The sequence below is a fragment of the Akebia trifoliata genome, chromosome 1 (assembly GCF_017979445.1).
Source record: "Akebia trifoliata isolate Shusen 1 chromosome 1, ASM1797944v1, whole genome shotgun sequence".
Classification (NCBI taxonomy): Eukaryota; Viridiplantae; Streptophyta; class Magnoliopsida; order Ranunculales; family Lardizabalaceae; genus Akebia; species Akebia trifoliata.
The window spans coordinates 27,481,232-27,500,252 of record NC_141375.1 but is presented as its reverse complement, the minus strand read 5'-3'; the positions used below and the strand labels follow the sequence as shown (position 1 = coordinate 27,500,252).

At 34.8% G+C, this 19,021-nt stretch overlaps 3 protein-coding genes and 1 pseudogene across 5 annotated transcripts; 1 reads left to right on the top strand and 3 right to left on the bottom strand.

Annotated features, from left to right (window-relative positions):
• The first annotated feature begins 3,065 nt into the window (after positions 1-3,065).
• Positions 3,066-6,926, top strand: LOC147411377 (uncharacterized). The gene is made up of 4 exons (XM_086447901.1): positions 3,066-3,257; positions 5,189-5,259; positions 6,425-6,514; positions 6,682-6,926. Exons 1-4 carry the CDS (start codon positions 3,137-3,139, stop codon positions 6,703-6,705), a joined length of 306 nt encoding a protein of 101 aa, XP_086304027.1. The 5' UTR covers positions 3,066-3,136; the 3' UTR covers positions 6,706-6,926.
• Positions 6,927-7,446: 520 nt separating this feature from the next.
• Positions 7,447-13,643, bottom strand: LOC147411376 (uncharacterized). 3 transcript variants are annotated; one of them, XM_086447880.1, is made up of 7 exons: positions 12,974-13,614; positions 12,038-12,115; positions 11,766-11,800; positions 11,604-11,659; positions 9,949-10,050; positions 9,719-9,806; positions 7,447-7,702 (listed from the first exon to the last, which is right to left on the bottom strand). In XM_086447880.1, the coding sequence occupies exons 1-6, from the start codon at positions 13,412-13,414 to the stop codon at positions 9,748-9,750; spliced, it is 771 nt and encodes a 256-aa protein (XP_086304006.1). In that variant the 5' UTR covers positions 13,415-13,614; the 3' UTR covers positions 7,447-7,702; positions 9,719-9,747. The 3 variants fall into 3 exon arrangements, 2 of the variants coding, with proteins under 2 accessions (XP_086304006.1, XP_086304012.1); XM_086447886.1 differs by lacking the exon at positions 7,447-7,702 and adding an exon at positions 8,244-8,364 and having other exon boundaries at positions 12,974-13,619; XR_015179967.1 differs by lacking the exons at positions 7,447-7,702; positions 9,719-9,806 and adding an exon at positions 10,996-11,139 and having other exon boundaries at positions 9,959-10,862; positions 12,974-13,643.
• Positions 13,644-15,035: 1,392 nt separating this feature from the next.
• LOC147411375 (anthocyanin 5-aromatic acyltransferase pseudogene) lies at positions 15,036-15,659 on the bottom strand (annotated as a pseudogene).
• Positions 15,660-16,944: 1,285 nt separating this feature from the next.
• LOC147411374 (phenolic glucoside malonyltransferase 1-like) lies at positions 16,945-17,610 on the bottom strand. Its single transcript, XM_086432034.1, has one exon. It carries the CDS (start codon positions 17,608-17,610, stop codon positions 16,945-16,947), a length of 666 nt encoding a protein of 221 aa, XP_086288160.1.
• Positions 17,611-19,021: the final 1,411 nt, after the last annotated feature.

Sequence of the window (19,021 nt, the reverse complement as noted above, 5' to 3'; positions counted from 1 at the left end):
ATTTGCACATTTTTAGTTTTCAAATTCACAAGAAATTATGAAAACATTTGTGACTTTTGTCATCTTTTGTAATTTGGTTTGTTCTTAAAACAACTGAGTCAAAGGTATACGATTCGTTGAACCTTGTGATGATTTTCTATACATGCATTAATTCATTATATTAAGACGTGAAATTATATTTGTGGATGTGATCTACGTTATGTTAGATTGTGACGGGTGATAATGATGTAATTCCTTTTCTTTATTTTCTTTGCTGCACGTGTAGCTGGAGCTCCAGGATGTAACATTGCAGCAGCATTGTTAGATCAGCCTGACACTCGATCCATGCACGATGACAAGAAATCTAAAGAAGTGCAGGTGTTGCGAGCTGATATCGAGAGACTGTGAGCTGAGAATGAGAGATTGCATGCAGAACACGAGCGTATCAAGGGGTTAATTCTCATTGACATGGTTTCAAAACGCTCTTTCATCCATTTTATGGCTCTTTGCCATCCTATGAGATAACTCAGGTTTGTGCAAAACCAGAGAGTCTGGTAACAGGCCATTCACCTCAAATAGATTCAAGTCAACAGTAGCACAGAAGCTTAAGGAGGTCTCAAGCGTTTTCTTTTCTGTTTTTGATCAATAGGTCTCAAGCATTTCCATGCTGAAGTGTTTTATGGCTTACAGATTTCATGAAGAATTATGTTTGTGTATTTGGGATTTGATATATGATATATGTTGGAAAGCTTGTTGTCTCTCCTCAAACTCTTAAAATGTTTGGAGTTTTAACTTAATTTGAGGTGTATAGTTTCAATTTTCTATTGTCTATTACTTTGATAATTACCCTAAAATAATTTCGAAAAGAAACTTTTATTTATATATATATATATGAAAAAGGTTATTATCCACCATTTTTAATCTAAAAACTCAGATCTGATTTTTATAGAAGGCTCTTCTCTAGAAACTAGATTTAATATATATATCTTATTTTAGGTATTTAATTCTTAAGTACTTTTATTAATATCTATAGGATAATGCTGAAGTGATCTCAAGAATGTACCTCACATCACACATCGCATGAAAGTGTATAGGTGCCGTAGATGCTTTCCATAGATAAAAGAGCAAAGAACTTCTTGAAACTTGCTCTACTTAACACATGCATATGCTGCCAAAAGATGCAATAAAAAAAAATGCGAAATATTATATTAAATATAGCTTATGAAAGGAAAGGCTTCTGCTTGCCCTTCAAAGGAAAGTGCCTAATAGCATATATTATTTAATTTATGCCATGTAGAAATTGCTATGAGGAAAAAAACATCTGCGGTTCATATACAGTTTCATGTCAGGATGTGTCATATGAGGTACAATCTTGAGGTCACTCCAGCATGACTCAAATCAACAGAATTCGACTTCTTAACATACTTTTGAATCTGACAGTAAAAATCATTGGAAGATGACAAAGGGAAAATTTTAGATTTAGTTGAATATTGAATGGTGTCTGTAGAGGCGAAATCAAGTTTTACCTTGATCAACTCTGCTCTACTGATACGAAATAACTCCTGAGTTTCTCTTATTAGCATTAGTGTGGTATCTGCCAATAATCTTCTGACATCCAAGTTAGAGGTGCAAAAATAACACTATTAAAGAAAACTAGTTTCAGTCTTTATTCTTCCGACCAAAAGATCATTTTTCCTCCATTGATTCCTCTATATATAGGTTATTCATTCAAATCAAGGTTTTCCCTTTAATCGGGATTCGATTACGGTGAATCCCCTGCTTGCAAGAATCCCAAATGGAATGTGAATATCTGAGATAGAGTCCAAGATTCTTGGGAGATCTCTTCCGAGATCTTTGGACTTGATATGCATAATCTAAGATTATGCAAATATTCAGACTAGGCATGCTCTGCTAAGCAGGCCAGGTCTCTACTTATCTTGTCCTGTCCCATCAATCAGACCAGACTTTAGTAGTTTGGTTTGCTCTACTGTTGGATAGGATTGAATTTATTGGCTCGCTCCAAGTACTACTTAATCAGTTAGGACATGTGTACGGTCTAGATAACGTATCATTATTACCCTTTACAATGTCTATATGACACATTTTGGTTGGAAATTAAACACACTGGACTTACTTGATCCCTATTCTTATAAAATTAAGGTTGTGGTTTGTTATTCTACAATGAAGTAGTTCATAGGGGTAAGTAGAAATAATTCATATTTTGGTTAGTTATTTTAATTGATTAGGTTACTTCTCATTTATGTAAGAGTTTGCCCATGCCGTATTGAGATTAAGGATATGAAAAAGAAAAAAACAATTAAGGTTGAAGGAGTATTATTGAAAAATCTTTGAGCTTAAAGGGGTAAATATTAGAGGAAAAATAATAAAGTTGGAGATGTATTGGTTAGTACATGACTGTTTTTCATTTTGATCAATGAACTAGATCGCTTCCTCCAAAACCTTTTTTGCTCACATACTTCTTCCTTACAATGCTCACAAGATCTGGGATTCACCAATCACATTAACATGCATGTATCGAGGGCATCCCAAAAATTGCAAAATTACCCTCATTAGGTTGTACGTGTCACACAGTGGAGAACCCTTCAGCATTATTGAGCAAAAAAATTCTGGCTTCTTTTTTTTTTTTGGCTTATCATAGGTATCCCTAGCCTTCGGTTGAGACTAATCCCATGGTCACAAACACCGTCCCATCAGAAAGTCCTACGTGCAACTGATTGAGTTGAGGGTCACTCAGACCTGGAGGGTGTCCCCAAGGAATTCATTTCTTCTATAAGAAAAAAAAAAAAAATCAAATCCCACAAAACAGCCTCATGTTATTTAACCAACGTGATTGATAATTCCAGACCTCAATTACCTAGTTTTTAGGATCATAAAAAAAAGCAAAAAAATTCATGATCTTGAGCTTGAAAATTGGCACGTGGAGATCCAGACATGAATCTTTTGCTACCGGAACATACATGATTGCTTACAAAATTTAATCCAAGCGGGGGTATTTTCGTAAAAAAAGATGAGGGTAATTCGGTCCCCCTCCGTTCTTAATTCTTATGCTTCGGTAGCGTTGGCTTTAATTTGCACTCTCGCTCGCTTGTTCCAGAGTCTTTCTCTCTCTCTCTCACACACACACACACTCGTAACGATGGCTGCATGGGCTGCGGCTGCTCGTCAAGCAGCGTATTTGAGACGGATTTCCACTCCGACAGCATCAGCATCTCAAGCCGCCAAGCTAATCCAACGGCGCGGTCTTGCAGGTGGTGGAGGTAGAAATCTACTCCTGAGTCCTGATTTTGCCCCAATTTGAATCTAATTTTTTGAACATTATGTCTCGCATTTGAGTAACGGTTTTGCAAACCATCGATCATGGTATAGAGATATTGAACTCTGGGATTTAGGTTTTTCATTTTTAGGATAAATCAGTTGGTGGTGTTTTTCTTAAATAAGGAAATAATGTGAGATTGATTTCGTTTTCGAAGGACTGATCGATACCCTAGTAGAAAAAAATGTGATTTTTAAGATAACCCATTTGCCCAAACTTTAATAGTGGTACTGGTTGCTTCTTGGGTTTGCAATCTTTTGATGCATCGTGTTCGTCGTTGAAAATTTATAATCGATCACCAAGAAGATTCGATACCCTAAAAGCTCGCTATAATTTGCTAAAGTTGCATTCTTGGCGAAATGTTGCAAACCTGGGATCATTTGATTAAAAAAATCCATTCTTTTTTATCGGTAAAATATTCTTCGTGTTGATGAAAGTGGGTCATTCTTGCCAATAGGAAATCCCTTAAACAACCATAGGAGACGACCTATTGATGGATCGGTGATAGCCTGCCATGGGTCAACTTTGCTATTGTTAGAAGACATTGAGAAACACCCACTGAAGCCCCATTAATTGTAAAGAGTAGAAAATGTCAATAAGAGACATAAAATGAGTGTAATAGAACTTCTGATCAATGTTTTTAGAATTTGGAGGTGTGGGAGGAGGCACTTCAATGGTTAAAAGTGGCGAGGGGAAGCATAGATCGTAAACCTCATGAGTGCGCAGTGTGCCTTTTTAAGTGAACACTAGAAATAAGATTTACATAAATAATAATATGAATTTTGTAAACAAGGGAAATTTTAGCAAAAAATATGAAACAAACATTGAACATTTTTTGTTTTGTAATGTTCTTATTGATGTTATTAAATCTAGAATAAATTGTTATTATTTAAGCACAGGTTGGGGGGAGGAGGGGGGGAAGTAGATAATAAAATTGAATTTCTTACTACTACAATTATATGCACACCTCTAAATATGGCACTAAAAAAATGCAGAAGGTGTGATGCATCTGTATATGCTTCCTGAGTTTTTATACATTTTCATAAGGTGCATGGCAGTTTGGTGGGGCCCGCCTTGAGTTGCAAACCTTCAACCATCTTTTAAAAACTTCTTTTGAATATGAAAGATGGAAAAAATGTTTTCTAGGGTTTTGTGTTATATCACTTCTTGGCATTGATTAGGTTTTAATACACATGGTAACTGAGGTGGCAGGTTTAAAAGGATTGCTCACATTTTCCCACCTCATCTGTGCAAAGAAAGATTTTGAGTGACATCCTAACAAAAGAAATGTGAAATAAGAGCAAATGAAAATTGTACCCGCTACCAATCCAACAAACTGATTGGGATCAATGCAAAAGGATTGCCAGATTATTTATTTATTTAATTATTTTTTAAGTTCAGAAAAACTTGAAAATTTGGCAAAGGTTTCTTGGTCCCAAGGTGACACTACATTCCTCCTTTGTTCTGGTTTCGAAGCAGCAACACAGAACTATAACTCATTCACTTCTCTTTTGCACATATCTGTGTGTTGGGATCAATATTTTATAGCTTTCTTTACATTTCTTAATATTCATGGAGAAACATATAAATTATTCGTGATTTGAAAGACCTTTGGATCTTGAACAATAGCAGTTCTTTGATCACTTTAATGAATTTCTTGTTTCCTTTTTGGTATCATGTTTTTTTTTTTTTTTTAAAGTAACCATATGCCTTGTCTTCCATCTCTGTTCCTTGATCATGCAACTGTTTGAATGGCCCTTTGATTTGTAACAAAAAATAAAATAAAATCTTATCTTACTTGTCAATTTCTCTTTTGGTTCCCAAAGCATTCCTAACCTTCATGAATCATGTAGTTCTTCCTTTGTTTTCTCACAGATCATCATGGACCTCCAAGGATTAATGTTTGGCAGGACCCATTAAGCCCATCCAAGTGGAAAGAAGAGCATGTGAGTTTTATTTTCGCCTGTGAAAACAATTTTTTCAGACAATAACATGAGTATTATAACTTGTTTTTATTTTTATTAGTACTTATTAAATAACATGATTACTAGTTTTTCATCAAGATGATTAGGAAATGCTGAAGTGCTGTTACAGAACTTTTCTCTCATTTATAGTGACTTAAATCTGAATTTGGCAATGATCTTTTGAATATTTTGTTGATTTGGCTGTCGCATCTTACTGTTTCCCTTGAGTTCCATATTCCAAGTCACAAGGATATCTGTTAATGATTGAGCCACAAAACTGGGAAACACTCTTAAGTTATAGTCCAAATTGTTAGGCTATTTGGTCATGATTTTATTGCCATAGTTGAGCTCTTTTGAGGTGTGTTGGTGTTTACTTGTACTGTGACTGAGTATTTTTGTAACATGACTTTAGTTGTAGGAGGGTGCTCATCTTAAGATGCATGGTGTTAAACCTCACACATGAAAGCTATCTTAACTGCTAAACATAAAAAAAATTAATTTATTTAAAAATAATAACTCTTCCTGTTTATACCATTCAAGGGAGGGCGCCACCTTGAATTAGCCATAATATGTTGCTCTACCCTGTGTTTGTGGCTATATCAGTATTGAAGCCTACTGAAGTATTGATGAAGAAACTAGAGAATATCATTAATGCGTTGGAGATTCTAAACCAAGGTAATCTATGTTTCGGTTCTTTCCACGGAAATATTACTCACTTTGAACATGATCAGCAGGGTTTGATGGGTTAGTCTAATTTTTTTTTGCTTCATAAATTCTGATCATTCTTCTTTTATGCATCTAAAAGGCTGTTACTAGATTTAGACTAAGTCACATTTTTATTTTTAACCAAATAAATTTGAGAGGATTTCAACTGGTTTTCATTCAGAACTTTTATAAAGGCTAATGTGGTGTTAGCTTAATTTGATGTTTTTTCCTGAACAAAAGAGGACACTATCTCATTTTGTGTGTGATGCAGTTAGGAACTTGTGACATCTTCTGAAGTTTCCATTTAGTTTTCTTAGCTTTTTTTGGGTTGCACCACTTGCTTTGCCTCTGATTTTTGGGAGAGTTTGTGACAACGTTCTTATTTTAGGTTCTTCTGAAACTCTGCTGATCTGGCATTCATCAGTTATTCTAATCTTTGCAGTTTGTGATCATCTCTTTAACTGGCTGGGGATTACTTATCTTTGGAGGTTACAAGTTCTTTACTGGAGGCAAGAAAGACAAGAAGGAAGAGGTACTTATACTTTTAAATCTCTAGTTACTGATAGAGTTTGAGATAATGTGTGTAACCAGGGATTGTTTGATCTCTGGAAAGATTCCATTCAATAGAGAAATAGGTAAATTACAAGGAAAAAAAAAAACCCAGCAATAACTATACTGACTTGTGTGATCTCATTACAGAAATCGGTCAAAGAATCTCACTAGAGGAGGATTGTTGGATGATCGGTGGTGGTTTCTGTTATAATATCCCTAAATGCATCTGAAAATAAAGTGTTTGCTAGGACTTCACAATCTTTATTTAGGATGTGAGGGTCTTTTTCTTGGTTTGAAACAGCTCAGTTTTGGATTGTTTTGTTTGTTACACGACTCTGTTGGATGACGATGATGATGGGTTATAAGTACTGAGAGAGCCACTTTCTTTTGCTCATCTGTCTAATTTACAGATATAAGACTCTGATGCATTAAATAACAGTTTTTTTTTTTCCAATTAAATTTTCAATTTTATATGTTCTGATGTATTTCATCAGAACATAGATTATGAAGACTGCAAATCTGCCTTTATTTTCTACCCTTTCTAGTGGTCTCTCTCCTCTCTTCATTTCTTTTGACATGTTCACTGTTTTATTATCATTCTTCTTCTTTCTGGTTTAGAAATCTGAAATAAAGCTCTCATCCAATCTGGGATCCCAGTAATCTCGTTGGTCATCTTAATGTTAATTCTGAAAGACGTGAAATCAAGATTGAAAACCCCAGTTTTGAAACACTTCTTAACCCTTTTGCTTGATTCAAGATGAAAATGCTTATACCCAATGGTTAGAAATCATCAATCAAACTGTTTATTGTTTAGTTTTATTTATTGATCTTTGGGTTTTGAGCATAATCATCAATTTCCTTCGGAGAACAACATAAGACCCAACCCCAAGTGATGCGCATAAGTCCACTAACTCCAGTCAGAAACTTGACCTCTGATCTAAAACCACCCAATCTGTCGTACATTTCTTCCACAGCTCTGTGAGATATTCAACAGGTAAGATTTATCCGAATCAATCCTTTACATTGTTGTCAACCCTAACTACTATATACATACGTGTGCCAAAAATAAAACCTGAGCCTCCAAATTAATATATCAAAACAAGAAGTTTCTCTGCTCTACCTTTTTTCTTCAGTGTAAATTGGTTTTCTCCATTGAGACTCAAGGTACCTGCAGCAAAAAGTTATTCAAGTTGTAAGTGTTTTGCAAACTAAGGCAAATTGGGGATCAACCCACGCCCACGCCCTACCCAACCTCGGGGATGAAATGCTCAGCCTGTACCTGACCTAAGTCGGGTTAATTCATTCCTCATTAATACTAAAATTTACAATTATTTGTCCACAAAATGTGTATCAAAATTTCATATACATAAAATTATTAGCAAATTTAAAAAAAAAAGAAAAGAAAGAAGAATAAGAAGATTACCTAAAAAAATTATTTTTATTGTTCATAGCAATTTTCAACAAAAGAAAAACATTTAAAGTTTTAATATAGTCATTGTATGGCAAAATGAAATTACACTTAAACAAAAGCATTAATAATGAAGCAATTATTTATTTAATGATAATTATCACACATTATTTTTTATATATAGATAAACAAAGGCATACATATAGAAATATTTTTAAATTATAATTATATTTAGTTTGGATTTGGGCAAATTGGGTTGGCCAATACCTAAGCCCAAACCCAATCAGATTTGCGTTGGGCATTTTTTTTTTTTTTTGTTGTTGCTCAAACCTGAGGCTGAACCCAATCTAACTATGCCCAGACCCGACCCAAGGTCGCATTCAACCCAGCGGGTTCATGTTTGGCCCGCCCAAGTTGCAGCCCTAGCAAACAATGAGCAAATAAAAATAAACATTGTTTTCGTAAGGTTGGGTGCCAGAATACTAACCTAGTTCGGATTCATCAATCATTCAGATGGTGTCGGTTCAATTAAATTCGGGAAGATTTAGAACAAATTAAATTGAAAAAAATAAATCAAGAAGAATAAAATTAATGTTTTAAAGCAATAAGATAGGTGCATCACTCGGAGATGGAGAGATGTGAAAGATGTGAAAGACGGCTGATTCAGTTGGTAGGGCAGGGGATTCAATTTAACTATTTGCCGGTTAATTGGGCAACCCCTTAATTACTCAAAAAATGGAGAGGCAGAAGTTCGGTCTGATTCAGTCGATTAGGTGGAGAATCGCCTATTTATTTCACATTAATCGGGTAACCTCTTATTCTCCGACTTTTCCTAATTTGTGACTGAAGGTGGCAGTCCCACCAAATCTCAGCTTCCCTACCATGAGGAGATTAGAGTATCTAACCCATCAAATGGCGCATGTACGGCTATTCTCGTTATTTATTGTTCTAGTAATGTTTTATATACTCATACATGGAACCAATTTGGTTTTTTTGGATAGTGCTTTGACGATGGTGATGATACTCAGACCATGGATACCTCTTCATATAAGTTCATATATAAAAAACGAAAAAAAACATAACGAATCCTTCAAGAAAATACATAACGATGCATCTCCACAAATAGATATGTACGTTAATATTAGGGACATTATTTATATTAGGTGGAATGTGCTAAAGTAATATAATTGCTTAGTATTCTTCTTTTAAACTAATAGAGTTTTTATGAATAATAGAAAATTTATTACAAGGTATTATAAGAAAATTTCATAAAAATTCAATTCATCTTAATATAAAAACATTTAATATGAGTATATTCGTCAAGATCTCAGAGAAAGCTTGTAATGGTCCTATTTTTCTCACAAACAAATTTACCAATTGGAAGTCATGGAATTTTGAAAATCCAAACAAAACAAAATAATTTGCTTCCGAAACCTTGTTGGTTTATGCACGGCACATCTTTATTAGAGTATCACTCTTGTTGCATGGACATGCATTGCTACCAATATGAGATGCAACTTAAACTAATGAAAACTATGATTGGGGATATTTCCACTAATATTTATGAAAAAGATTGGCTTACTGTAATTAGTTACTTTGGTCATTCCCCTGTATTTCACTCTTATCCTTTATGAAATTAATTAACCTACGGCAGTAGTTGAAAGTGGCTGTTTCGGTGTGATTAATAAAACAAACATAATTGTGCTGAGTTTCCTACTGGTCGAAGAAGATTATTATAAGGTGAACGGAAAACTTCAAAAATTCCTTCCAAATTACCTGAGTATAGTGGGTACACATGACGGGCATCAGTCAACATCCTTTACTTCAGCTTCGACATCGACAACTGATACAGAGGAAGCTTTTCCTGTACAGATCCATCAGCAGAAACCACCAAAATTTACTAAATCCAATATGTGGAGTCCCTAGAAAATTTACAAGATTTATGCGGCTTGACACAAAGGAACTTTAAAAAAAAACATAAAATTAACAAACTATTCAAGAGTTACCTTTCTTGGAGGAGGGAGAGAACTCATTGAAAGCTTGTCTAAATGTGGTAGATCGATTGGAGGTGAATTTAGCAGATTCCTTTATGAACTCATTGCCCTCCACTGAAAATCAATGGAAATTATATTTTTAAACTATGAAAATGATTAGAGTTCATTTATTTTATTAATTTTGTTTTCAATGTGAAAATTGTGCAAATACAAATCATACAGACTACAAGATTGGATGGAATCTAATAACAAAACTGAAGGAGCTTAGCTTAGCTCCCAAACTTGAAGGAAATCAATCAGAGAATTTGCCTTCATGAATCACCAGAAGGTTTTCCACGACAGTCAAGGGTATCTTTGGGTGATACACAGGGATTTATATTTAAGGTGTACTAATGAGAGAATTGCAGACCCTTTGAAATCAAGCTTGGCAATTGAATGGTGCAAACTTGGTGAGTTAGTGAAGTCTGTAAGTGGCAATACTACAGTCCTAAGATCTATACACACCTTCTCCCACTTTTTATTTATTCTAGCAACTTAAAAACTTAAGGATTGGCTGGCCATCAAATATGCGAGGAATAAAAGGTAAAAAGTGTTACAATAGGTGCCCAATGCAAGGATTCTAGGAACTAAAAATTTGGTGTGTCCCACAAGAAAGATTACCTAGCAATTAATCAGATGAGATGATATTAACTATCCAATCTAATGCATTGTTTTATGTTCGATATTTCAAAAAAAAAAAGTCAGACAACCAATCCTCTCCTTGGGATTAATTAATCTTTCCTTGCTATGTCGTAATAAGGAACAGTATCAACATTAGACTCTAGAAACTTGAACTCCCGGTACTTCCCTGAAAAGATTGAACTGCTAGCACACCAACCAAAATCGGGCTTGCCGAACTTGGCTAAGTTTTGTTTTTTGGCTAAACCCTGAGCACCAAGTGTAATGTCTAAGTTCATTAGAAGAAAAGAAAGGACAAAAAAGGGGGAAAAAAACAACTGATAAATTTTTTATTTTTTTTGATAACTGGGTATCCCTGTAGACAGTGGACCGGGCCCGTACCTGGGCTTTGCTCAGTCCATAGACCATGGTCTTCTCCAAGGACTAGTCCTGGGGAACGTGCAACACCCGCCCATCACACACACCAGGTAAGTGAGGATGCTCCGTCGCGGAATTGATGCTCATACGGGGTATCAAAGTCACAACCTACGGGTATTAACCGCTTATCAGTCCGAAATTGCCATTGAGCCAACCCCTCAGGGTTAACAACAACTGATATAATTGTTTCATGACATAACAAATTTTAATTATTTGGTGCAGTGTTTTTGGATGCTAATGTATGAGGTGAAGCGCCCGGCTGGCTAACACCTTGAAGCGTCAAATTCCTTAAAATACGAACATTCCTTAAAATATGAACACTGCCATGTAACAAGGATACTCAACTTCCTAAAAATTTGCAATTTGAATGTGCCATACTAATGCATTGGATACAAGACAACACACTTTTTAAATAAATCTTTTTTTTTCAGCAATTATCAGTCAAAAGATTTATTCGAGTAAGATTTCAATAGATGTAAAACTATAAGAAAGAGGAAAAATATGTCTTGTTTGTTGATATGACTACATCCCAAAAAAAAAAAAAAATTTGTTAAAACAATTGAGGGATTTACCTGAGAAAGGTTGACTACAAAAGGGGCAAAGCTGCAAACCATCCCTTAAAGAAGATCTGCAAGAAATATAATCATTGTCTGAGTCAATTAATTAAAAGGAAAAAACATAGGAAGAGCATCCCGGAGTGGAGTATAATCATAAAGATTTTAAACTGAGCTTACTTGAAAATCTGAAAATCATTTCCGCAGTTGGGGCACTGCAGATACAGTAGAGACAACAGAAGAAATTAATCAATTACAACCATAAAAACCGATTAGATTTTTCCAAAGCACCGCATCCTTGAAAAATAACAAAAACCCCGATCCATTGACATTAATCACCAAGTTTTTATTATTTTTTTACGGGTGCATTACTCCCATGTAACCCATAAAATAGGTACAATAGAAGATTGTCCAAGTCATAAGAAAAGAGCCACAAATGAAAGAAGACTTACACTGCCTTGAACTATATCTCGTCCTGCCCACCACAGAAAGGCACCCAACCCGGCAATAGGTAGAAGCACGGCAAGGAGCTGTTTATCAAAAACATCAAGCAATCATTATGTATTGTGAAAAGTCTTAGTAATTATATAAACTTAATTGGCCAAAGGTTTAACTATAGACAGCAACTGACTGGGACACTTAAGCAAGCACTTTCCGGGTGTCTGTAACTTAGATACAGACAGGTTCATCGGTGTCAAAAACCGGAAAAAAAAAAACATCTAAATAGTTATGAGTAAATCAATTCAAACTATATATAAGTGAGGTGCAAATACCATAACATTAATTGAAAAAAAAAAAAAAAAAACAAATAAGCATGATCATAAATTAAGGTTTTCCAACATAGAAACTGTTCTTTTGTTTTTTAACATTCTGAGCAAAAAGAGTTAGTTATCGAACATCCCAGTGTGTATGTGATTTAACTCGCAGCGTAAACACAGAGAAATCTCTTTGGGGTTGGTGAGTTAAGGGAATTTAATTTTGTTGATCATGTAGAGGGGCCTCAGACCCTCAACAGCATACTAAAACAGAATACCCCAATCAAGAGCAAAAGAAGCTGGATAAGGAACCGAGTTAACAAAATGCAAGCTAGAATACCCAATCAAGATCAAAGAAATAGAAAATTCAGAAGAAAAATTGCCAAACGCGAACATACTCCCCATACTAATTGAGGAAATTATCCAAATAAATATTTAAGAATTGCAAGAAGAAGACCTGCAAGACCCAATGAATGTAACAAGCAGGACTAATTACAAAAAATAAGACAAAGGTCCTGCAGTCCTGCTTTGATTTTTTAAATAAATTCAATATAAGGAGAGAGAAAGAGTAAATAAAATACAAATATGAAAGATAACCATATAATTTTATGAAGCAACATAGAGAAATCTCACCCAAATTGAAACAATTGCATCCAAAACCCAACCAAGCTGCCCAGTCATTGAAAGATAAGTCAACCCAATAGCCAAAGCAAGATTACCCAGAACCCTTGCAGTGCCGTTGTTATCTCTCCCACCCCCACCACCACCTCCATTAAAACCAAATCCTTGGTTTACATGAACCACAACAACCCTTTTCTTCTTCTTTCTTCTCCTCCCCTCCTCTCTCATCAAAATCTCATCTTTCTCCTTAATCTCTCCAAAGAAAGACCTTCCCTCCTCAAAAGCCCTCAACTTAAATCCATTTTCAAGATAAGACCCCGAATTTTTTCTCCATAGATAATAACAGTTGATGGGTTGCAAGAATTTGAGTGCAAAACAGCTTCTTCTCTTACTTAGATCATCACATAAGCTGTTGAACAAAGAGATATTGGTTGAAATTGGAAGGCTTGTCATGGCAAAATGGTTACTAGAACTGTGATTTTTTGGGGATCTACGGAGGAGAATTCATGACAGGGTAGACCTGTAGAGAATCGTTGATGTAAAGAGCTATAACGATATCTTTGAAGTACAAAAACAAATGGTTTTTTGGGCACAGGTTCTAGAAAAGAATCAGCTCTGGTGTCACTGTCTCCTTCCTTGTCCAGATAATTTCATCATCCATTAATCTTGAGAGTTTATATTGTCACACCAACTCTTTTGTATAACACATCAAACTCCATACACTCATTGGATATGAGTGTCACAAAATTCGCCAAATTTTCAAAAATAATTCTCACTAAAGAACTAGAGCTGCTATTGCTACCCCAACTTTTATTTATTACATCCCAAATAAAAAATAAAGAAAATAAGGTGAATTTTCATTTCGTGCTCCAAGTAGCATACTCAGGGGAGTCATAAAATCATTTACTCATTGGGAAAAATCCCAAGAAATAAGTGATTGAGAATAAGTAAAAGTTGGGTGCCCACAGGTGCTCTCTCGTTTTTAATTTTGCTAGATTTTTAATTTTGGATTTAAGATTTGATATGTGCCTAATCATAACTGTAAACAACCATTGATGTGTGCCTAAGGTTTTTTTTTTTCCCTAGGCTCGGCCCAAATTAATTATCCAGTCCAGCACATATCACTTTGGTTCAGCTGTTTCCTAAAACCCAACCCATTAATAGGCGGCCCAAAAAACATGCCTAGGTCCAAATCAGCTTAATTCTCATGGTTACATCTTTTCTAAAATCCTAGTGGGCTAAGAAAATCCAGCATAAAGGTGATGAATCTCATTTGATTTGGCTTCGACAGTCTCATTTTTGTCTCCATTATATAAAATTTATAGTTTTTTTTAATATCTATTATAACTGAAGTATGTCACAAAAAGCTGTGGAATATGATAAGGGTGAAAACAATATTAAGAAACATATTAATTTTTTTTTTTTAAAGTCTATTTCTCATATCTCAAAATTTTGGGGTCTGTCTATTAAACAAATCCTATTCCTCCATTCTATTATATCCAAATCCTTGTCTTTTTTTCTTTTTCAAAATACACTGAAACCATGAGTCACAAAGTCGGAGTATGGGTTTAAATCAATAAGGGAAAATTTCAACAAAAAAAAACACTGACAACGGGAAAAGAAATAAGAAAAATGCAGGTTATTATCATTAAATCCCGTATTTTTACATTTATGATGAATCACCAAATTATATTATGCATCAAATCCCACATTGAAAAGAAAGTGTTAAAAATAAATTCTTGTGAAAAAAATGAAAAAAATTTGGGAATAAAACGGCATTTTTTTTTTGTCACAAATAAAAATGTCACGTTTTTTAATTGTCAGAGATGCAAGACGCGTTTATAATATCCATGGTGATTCCGTCCCATTAACAGTTGCCGAATCCAATCAGAATTTCAATCATCTCTTGGGCAATCATCCACGAGACGCTTGCGAGTTTTGTCCACTTGTTCTTGATCTTTTGCAATCAAATGATGATCATCATCCTCTACTTGCCTTGCAAATAACTGTGTTTCCCAATTCTGGGATCTCTATTGGAGTCACAACAGAATAGTGGCAGAGAGAGAGAAAGAGATCAATTAAGAGTTTTGAGGGTGTTCTCATAAAGAGAAGCAAAAGCATCCATTTGAAGCTTGTTGAGAACCAAGCCAATCTCTAGGCCTTCTTCTCCATCTCCGCGTTCACTAAGAGACATGGCTCCATCATCTTTAACTGAAGTTATTTCCACCTTCTTGGGCCTTCCCCATCCAAAATCTGTCTCATAAACCTCAAACTTGGGAGACCCTGCAACAGTAAAAAATCTATTCGAAATCAACTGAGCATCAGCTGATGACAGGTGCTTCTCTGCACCTATCAAGATCCCATCATCCAACAATCTTCGAATTCTATTTCCAATCGCTTCTGCTGCAATTGCAATTCCATCTTCTCCAATTAAATCTTCCAACTTTACATATAGATAGGAAGGAATAATGCAATTACCAAAATAAGTTTTGGGTAAAGGAGGATCCAAGTGACATCGACATTCGATTGTAAAAATAAAGATCTCCTCACTTTCTTCATCTTTACCAATAATATCTCTTGATTTAATCAAGCAAACCCAGACATACGCGCATGTTAGTACGAATTTTGATAAATGAGATGGCATCTTCAATCGATTCACTACCCATAGCTTGAGTCTCTCTAGATCGGGAACACCCATCACGAACGTGGCTCGAACCTTGTTGATCAAAATCGCAGCTGGACTAGTAGTGTAAGATAACTGGAAGCATTGTTGAGATATGTTCCTTTTCTTCAAATTGTTCAAGCTATTTGTTGGAATATAGCCTCACGGATTGAACAAATGGAATTACAATCTAAAGCTACACGTGTTAAACTAGAAGAGGAGAAGAAGAGTTAATTATTACAGTTAGTCTGTTATGACTTACTTAGTCTGTTATGTTTCTGTTATGATTTAGTTAGTCTGTTATTTTTCTGTTATGACTTAGTTAGTCTGTTATCTCTCATTTTGCCTTGTATAAATATAGTTCAAGTACTTTGTAATTCAAATAATCCAATTTCAATTCATGAAAGTATTTTTCAGTTCATCTCATCTACTTTCATCTCCATGATCTTTTCTCACAAACCAAAACTTCAATTCATCTAAAACTTGACATGGTATCAGATTAAAAATCAAAATTTTTTTTTTGCTTCCGCGACCTTACAAAGATTTTGCTCTGAAATCTTTGTCATTTTCCTTCTACATACTTTCTTGCATTTCTTGGAGAATTCCAGAAATGACTTCGGACGACGAAAATTCTATCCGTTCTCATACTTCTCATCGCACGATCAATCCTTCGGATGATTCATCAAGTCCATACTTCTTGCATCCAAGCGACAATCCTGGTGCATTACTTGTTTCAGAAATCTTTACTGGTGATAACTATATCGCATGGAGTCGATCAATCACCATTGCTCTAACAGTCAAGAACAAAGCACATACAGATAGACTGTCATCTTATTCGAGAGAAGCTACAACAAAATATCATCAAGCTCTTCTATGTCCCTTCAAGATTGCAATTAGCAGATATTTTAACAAAGCCTCTAGGCTCTCTTCCATTTCATCATACTCTCCGCAAGATGAACATCCTAAATATACATGTTCATCTTGAGGGGGGGTGTTGGAATATAGCCTCACGGATTGAACAAATGGAATTACAATCTAAAGCTACACGTGTTAAACTAGAAGAGGAGAAGAAGAGTTAATTATTACAGTTAGTCTGTTATGACTTACTTAGTCTGTTATGTTTCTGTTATGACTTAGTTAGTCTGTTATTTTTCTGTTATGACTTAGTTAGTCTGTTATCTCTCATTTTGCCTTGTATAAATATAGTTCAAGTACTTTGTAATTCAAATAATCCAATTTCAATTCATGAAAGTATTTTTCAGTTCATCTCATCTACTTTCATCTCCATGATCTTTTCTCACAAACCAAAACTTCAATTCATCTAAAACTTGACACTATTCATCTCAAACATCCCGTTTGGGTCCTCGATTACTGATCTGTCATAGAATGGAAGTGATCCTGCAGCCATCAACGACGTGCCTTCTTGATCTTCTCCTCCTCCTCCTAATTTACAAGCCGATGCCCAATATTTGATAAAATTGATAATTGTGTGACCATCGGCGACAGCATGACTTATTGTGACTCCAACAGAGATCCCAGAGTTGGGAAACACAGTTATTTGCAAGGCAAGTAGAGGATGATGATGATCATTTGATTGCAAAAGATCAAGAACAAGTGGACAAAACTCGCAAGCGTCTCGTGGATGATTGCCCAAGAGATGATTGAAATTCTGATTGGATTCGGCAACTGTTAATGGGACGGAATCACCATGGATATTATAAAGGATTTGAGGTTTGTTGTATTCAAGAGGCCAAGTAAGATTTCCTATGAGTGGGAAGAATTGTTGGAGAGTGAGAAAGAGAGAGTGTGTTTGATGTTGGGAAGGATGGTGTCCATGAAGCGAGTGAGAGTATATTGGAATTCGTAGAAGAAGTGGTATTGAACAGGTGGTGCGCATAGCCAACGAAAGTCGAAAAAGGAGAGAGGGAGAGATGTTGGAGTTGGAGTTGGAGGGACTGATGAAATTGATAGTGGGGAGACTCGACATTGCTCTACCACCTTCAACTTCTTCTCCTTCTCCATGACTAGATTGAGTTTACTTTGCACTGGCCATTAAGATCTAGGATTTAAGATTTATAGATCCAACCAATATTTTTCAAAATAATGGAGGGATTGGGCGAGTAACCAACATGAGAAGTTTATGTCGTGCTGCGGTGACACAGGATTTACTGTGATTCTCACAATTCTGACGTGGAGATGTATAAATAACCGTAGATGATTTTAACTCGTATCACGAGGAAACACATCTATTGTTATGTGCAAATCCCACGTCAGACTTGTGAGAATCGCAGTAAATACCTTGTGTCATTCCAGCATTTTCCAAAGCGTAAAACTCACCACGTGAGACACACCTTAAAAGCATCTACAGACACTTCATTTGTCACCTTTGTGTCTCCTTTTGTGTCACCCTACTCATTATACTTTTCCTCACGGACCTACTTTGTATCAATCATATAAAAATACTTTTATTTATAATAAAAAAGAAAATGTTGAAATGACACAGCATTTATTGCGATTCCCACAAGTCTCACGTGGGATGTACAATGATTTTTCCTCGTATCCATAAATGTATTTTCTCATGATACAAGTAAAAATCATCTATTGTTATGTATGCATGTCCACATCAAAATTGTGAGAATCACAGTAAATGCTTTGTGTCACCCCAACACGACTCTAATAAAAAATGTTACTAATTTATTACTTTATTTACCGAGTATAATAAAAAGAAGTTGCTCGTGTTTATCGGGGTAGAGAAAAAACTTTCAAGTGCACTACTCATTTCAAAATTTTGATAGAACCCTCTACATGTGTGTTTCCAAGGAGGCTATTCAAATATTAACAAAATTTTGAAGCAAAGTGGCGCTCTCGTGATAATTAGAGAGATTGTATTGCAGGCACACTCTCATGGATTTGGATCATAATATTGTTAACTCATCTAACAAGATTATTAAATGGATTGGGTTATGGGTGTCAATTCGTCTAACTCGTTTAAACATGTTTAGTTATTTTATCATTAACGTGTAATTTTAAATATATCAACAATTATTTAATAATATTTTAAATAACTCATTTTTTCTCCTAGAATTTCCTATAACTTTTTTTTTTATAATATTTATATTTTTATTAAATTTTATAAAATAAAAAAAGTGTTTTAAGATATTTTTAAATTAATAAATGGTTAAACTTTAGTTTGGAAAAGAAAAAATATTTTTCTTAATAAGTTATTTATTTATATTTATATTTTTTTCATTAAAATCTAGAGGTATGTAGTATTTGATTCCTAATATTGACAAAATGACTCTCATTAAGATTTAAGATCTTACAAATAAGGTTATTATGTCTCATGTTACAATGAAATACACTTTGCTTAACCAATAATAATAGTTATAATAATAATA

What these genes read in the sequence shown, in the direction of transcription:
- LOC147411376 (XM_086447886.1), bottom strand. Translation starts at nt 13,414, where the DNA reads ATGACAAGCCTTCCAATTTCAACCAATATCTCTTTGTTCAACAGCTTA. An exon ending in ATGCAATTGTTTCAATTTGG is followed by an intron (nt 12,116 to 12,973) that starts GTGAGATTTCTC and finishes TTTGATAAACAG; the next exon opens with CTCCTTGCCGTGCTTCTACC. An exon ending in AATGATTTTCAGATTTTCAA is followed by an intron (nt 11,660 to 11,765) that starts GTAAGCTCAGTT and finishes TATTTCTTGCAG; the next exon opens with ATCTTCTTTAAGGGATGGTT.
- LOC147411374 (XM_086432034.1), bottom strand. Translation starts at nt 17,610, where the DNA reads ATGTCGAGTCTCCCCACTATCAATTTCATCAGTCCCTCCAACTCCAAC.
- LOC147411377 (XM_086447901.1), top strand. Translation starts at nt 3,137, where the DNA reads ATGGCTGCATGGGCTGCGGCTGCTCGTCAAGCAGCGTATTTGAGACGG. An exon ending in CGGTCTTGCAGGTGGTGGAG is followed by an intron (nt 3,258 to 5,188) that starts GTAGAAATCTAC and finishes GTTTTCTCACAG; the next exon opens with ATCATCATGGACCTCCAAGG. An exon ending in CCAAGTGGAAAGAAGAGCAT is followed by an intron (nt 5,260 to 6,424) that starts GTGAGTTTTATT and finishes TAATCTTTGCAG; the next exon opens with TTTGTGATCATCTCTTTAAC.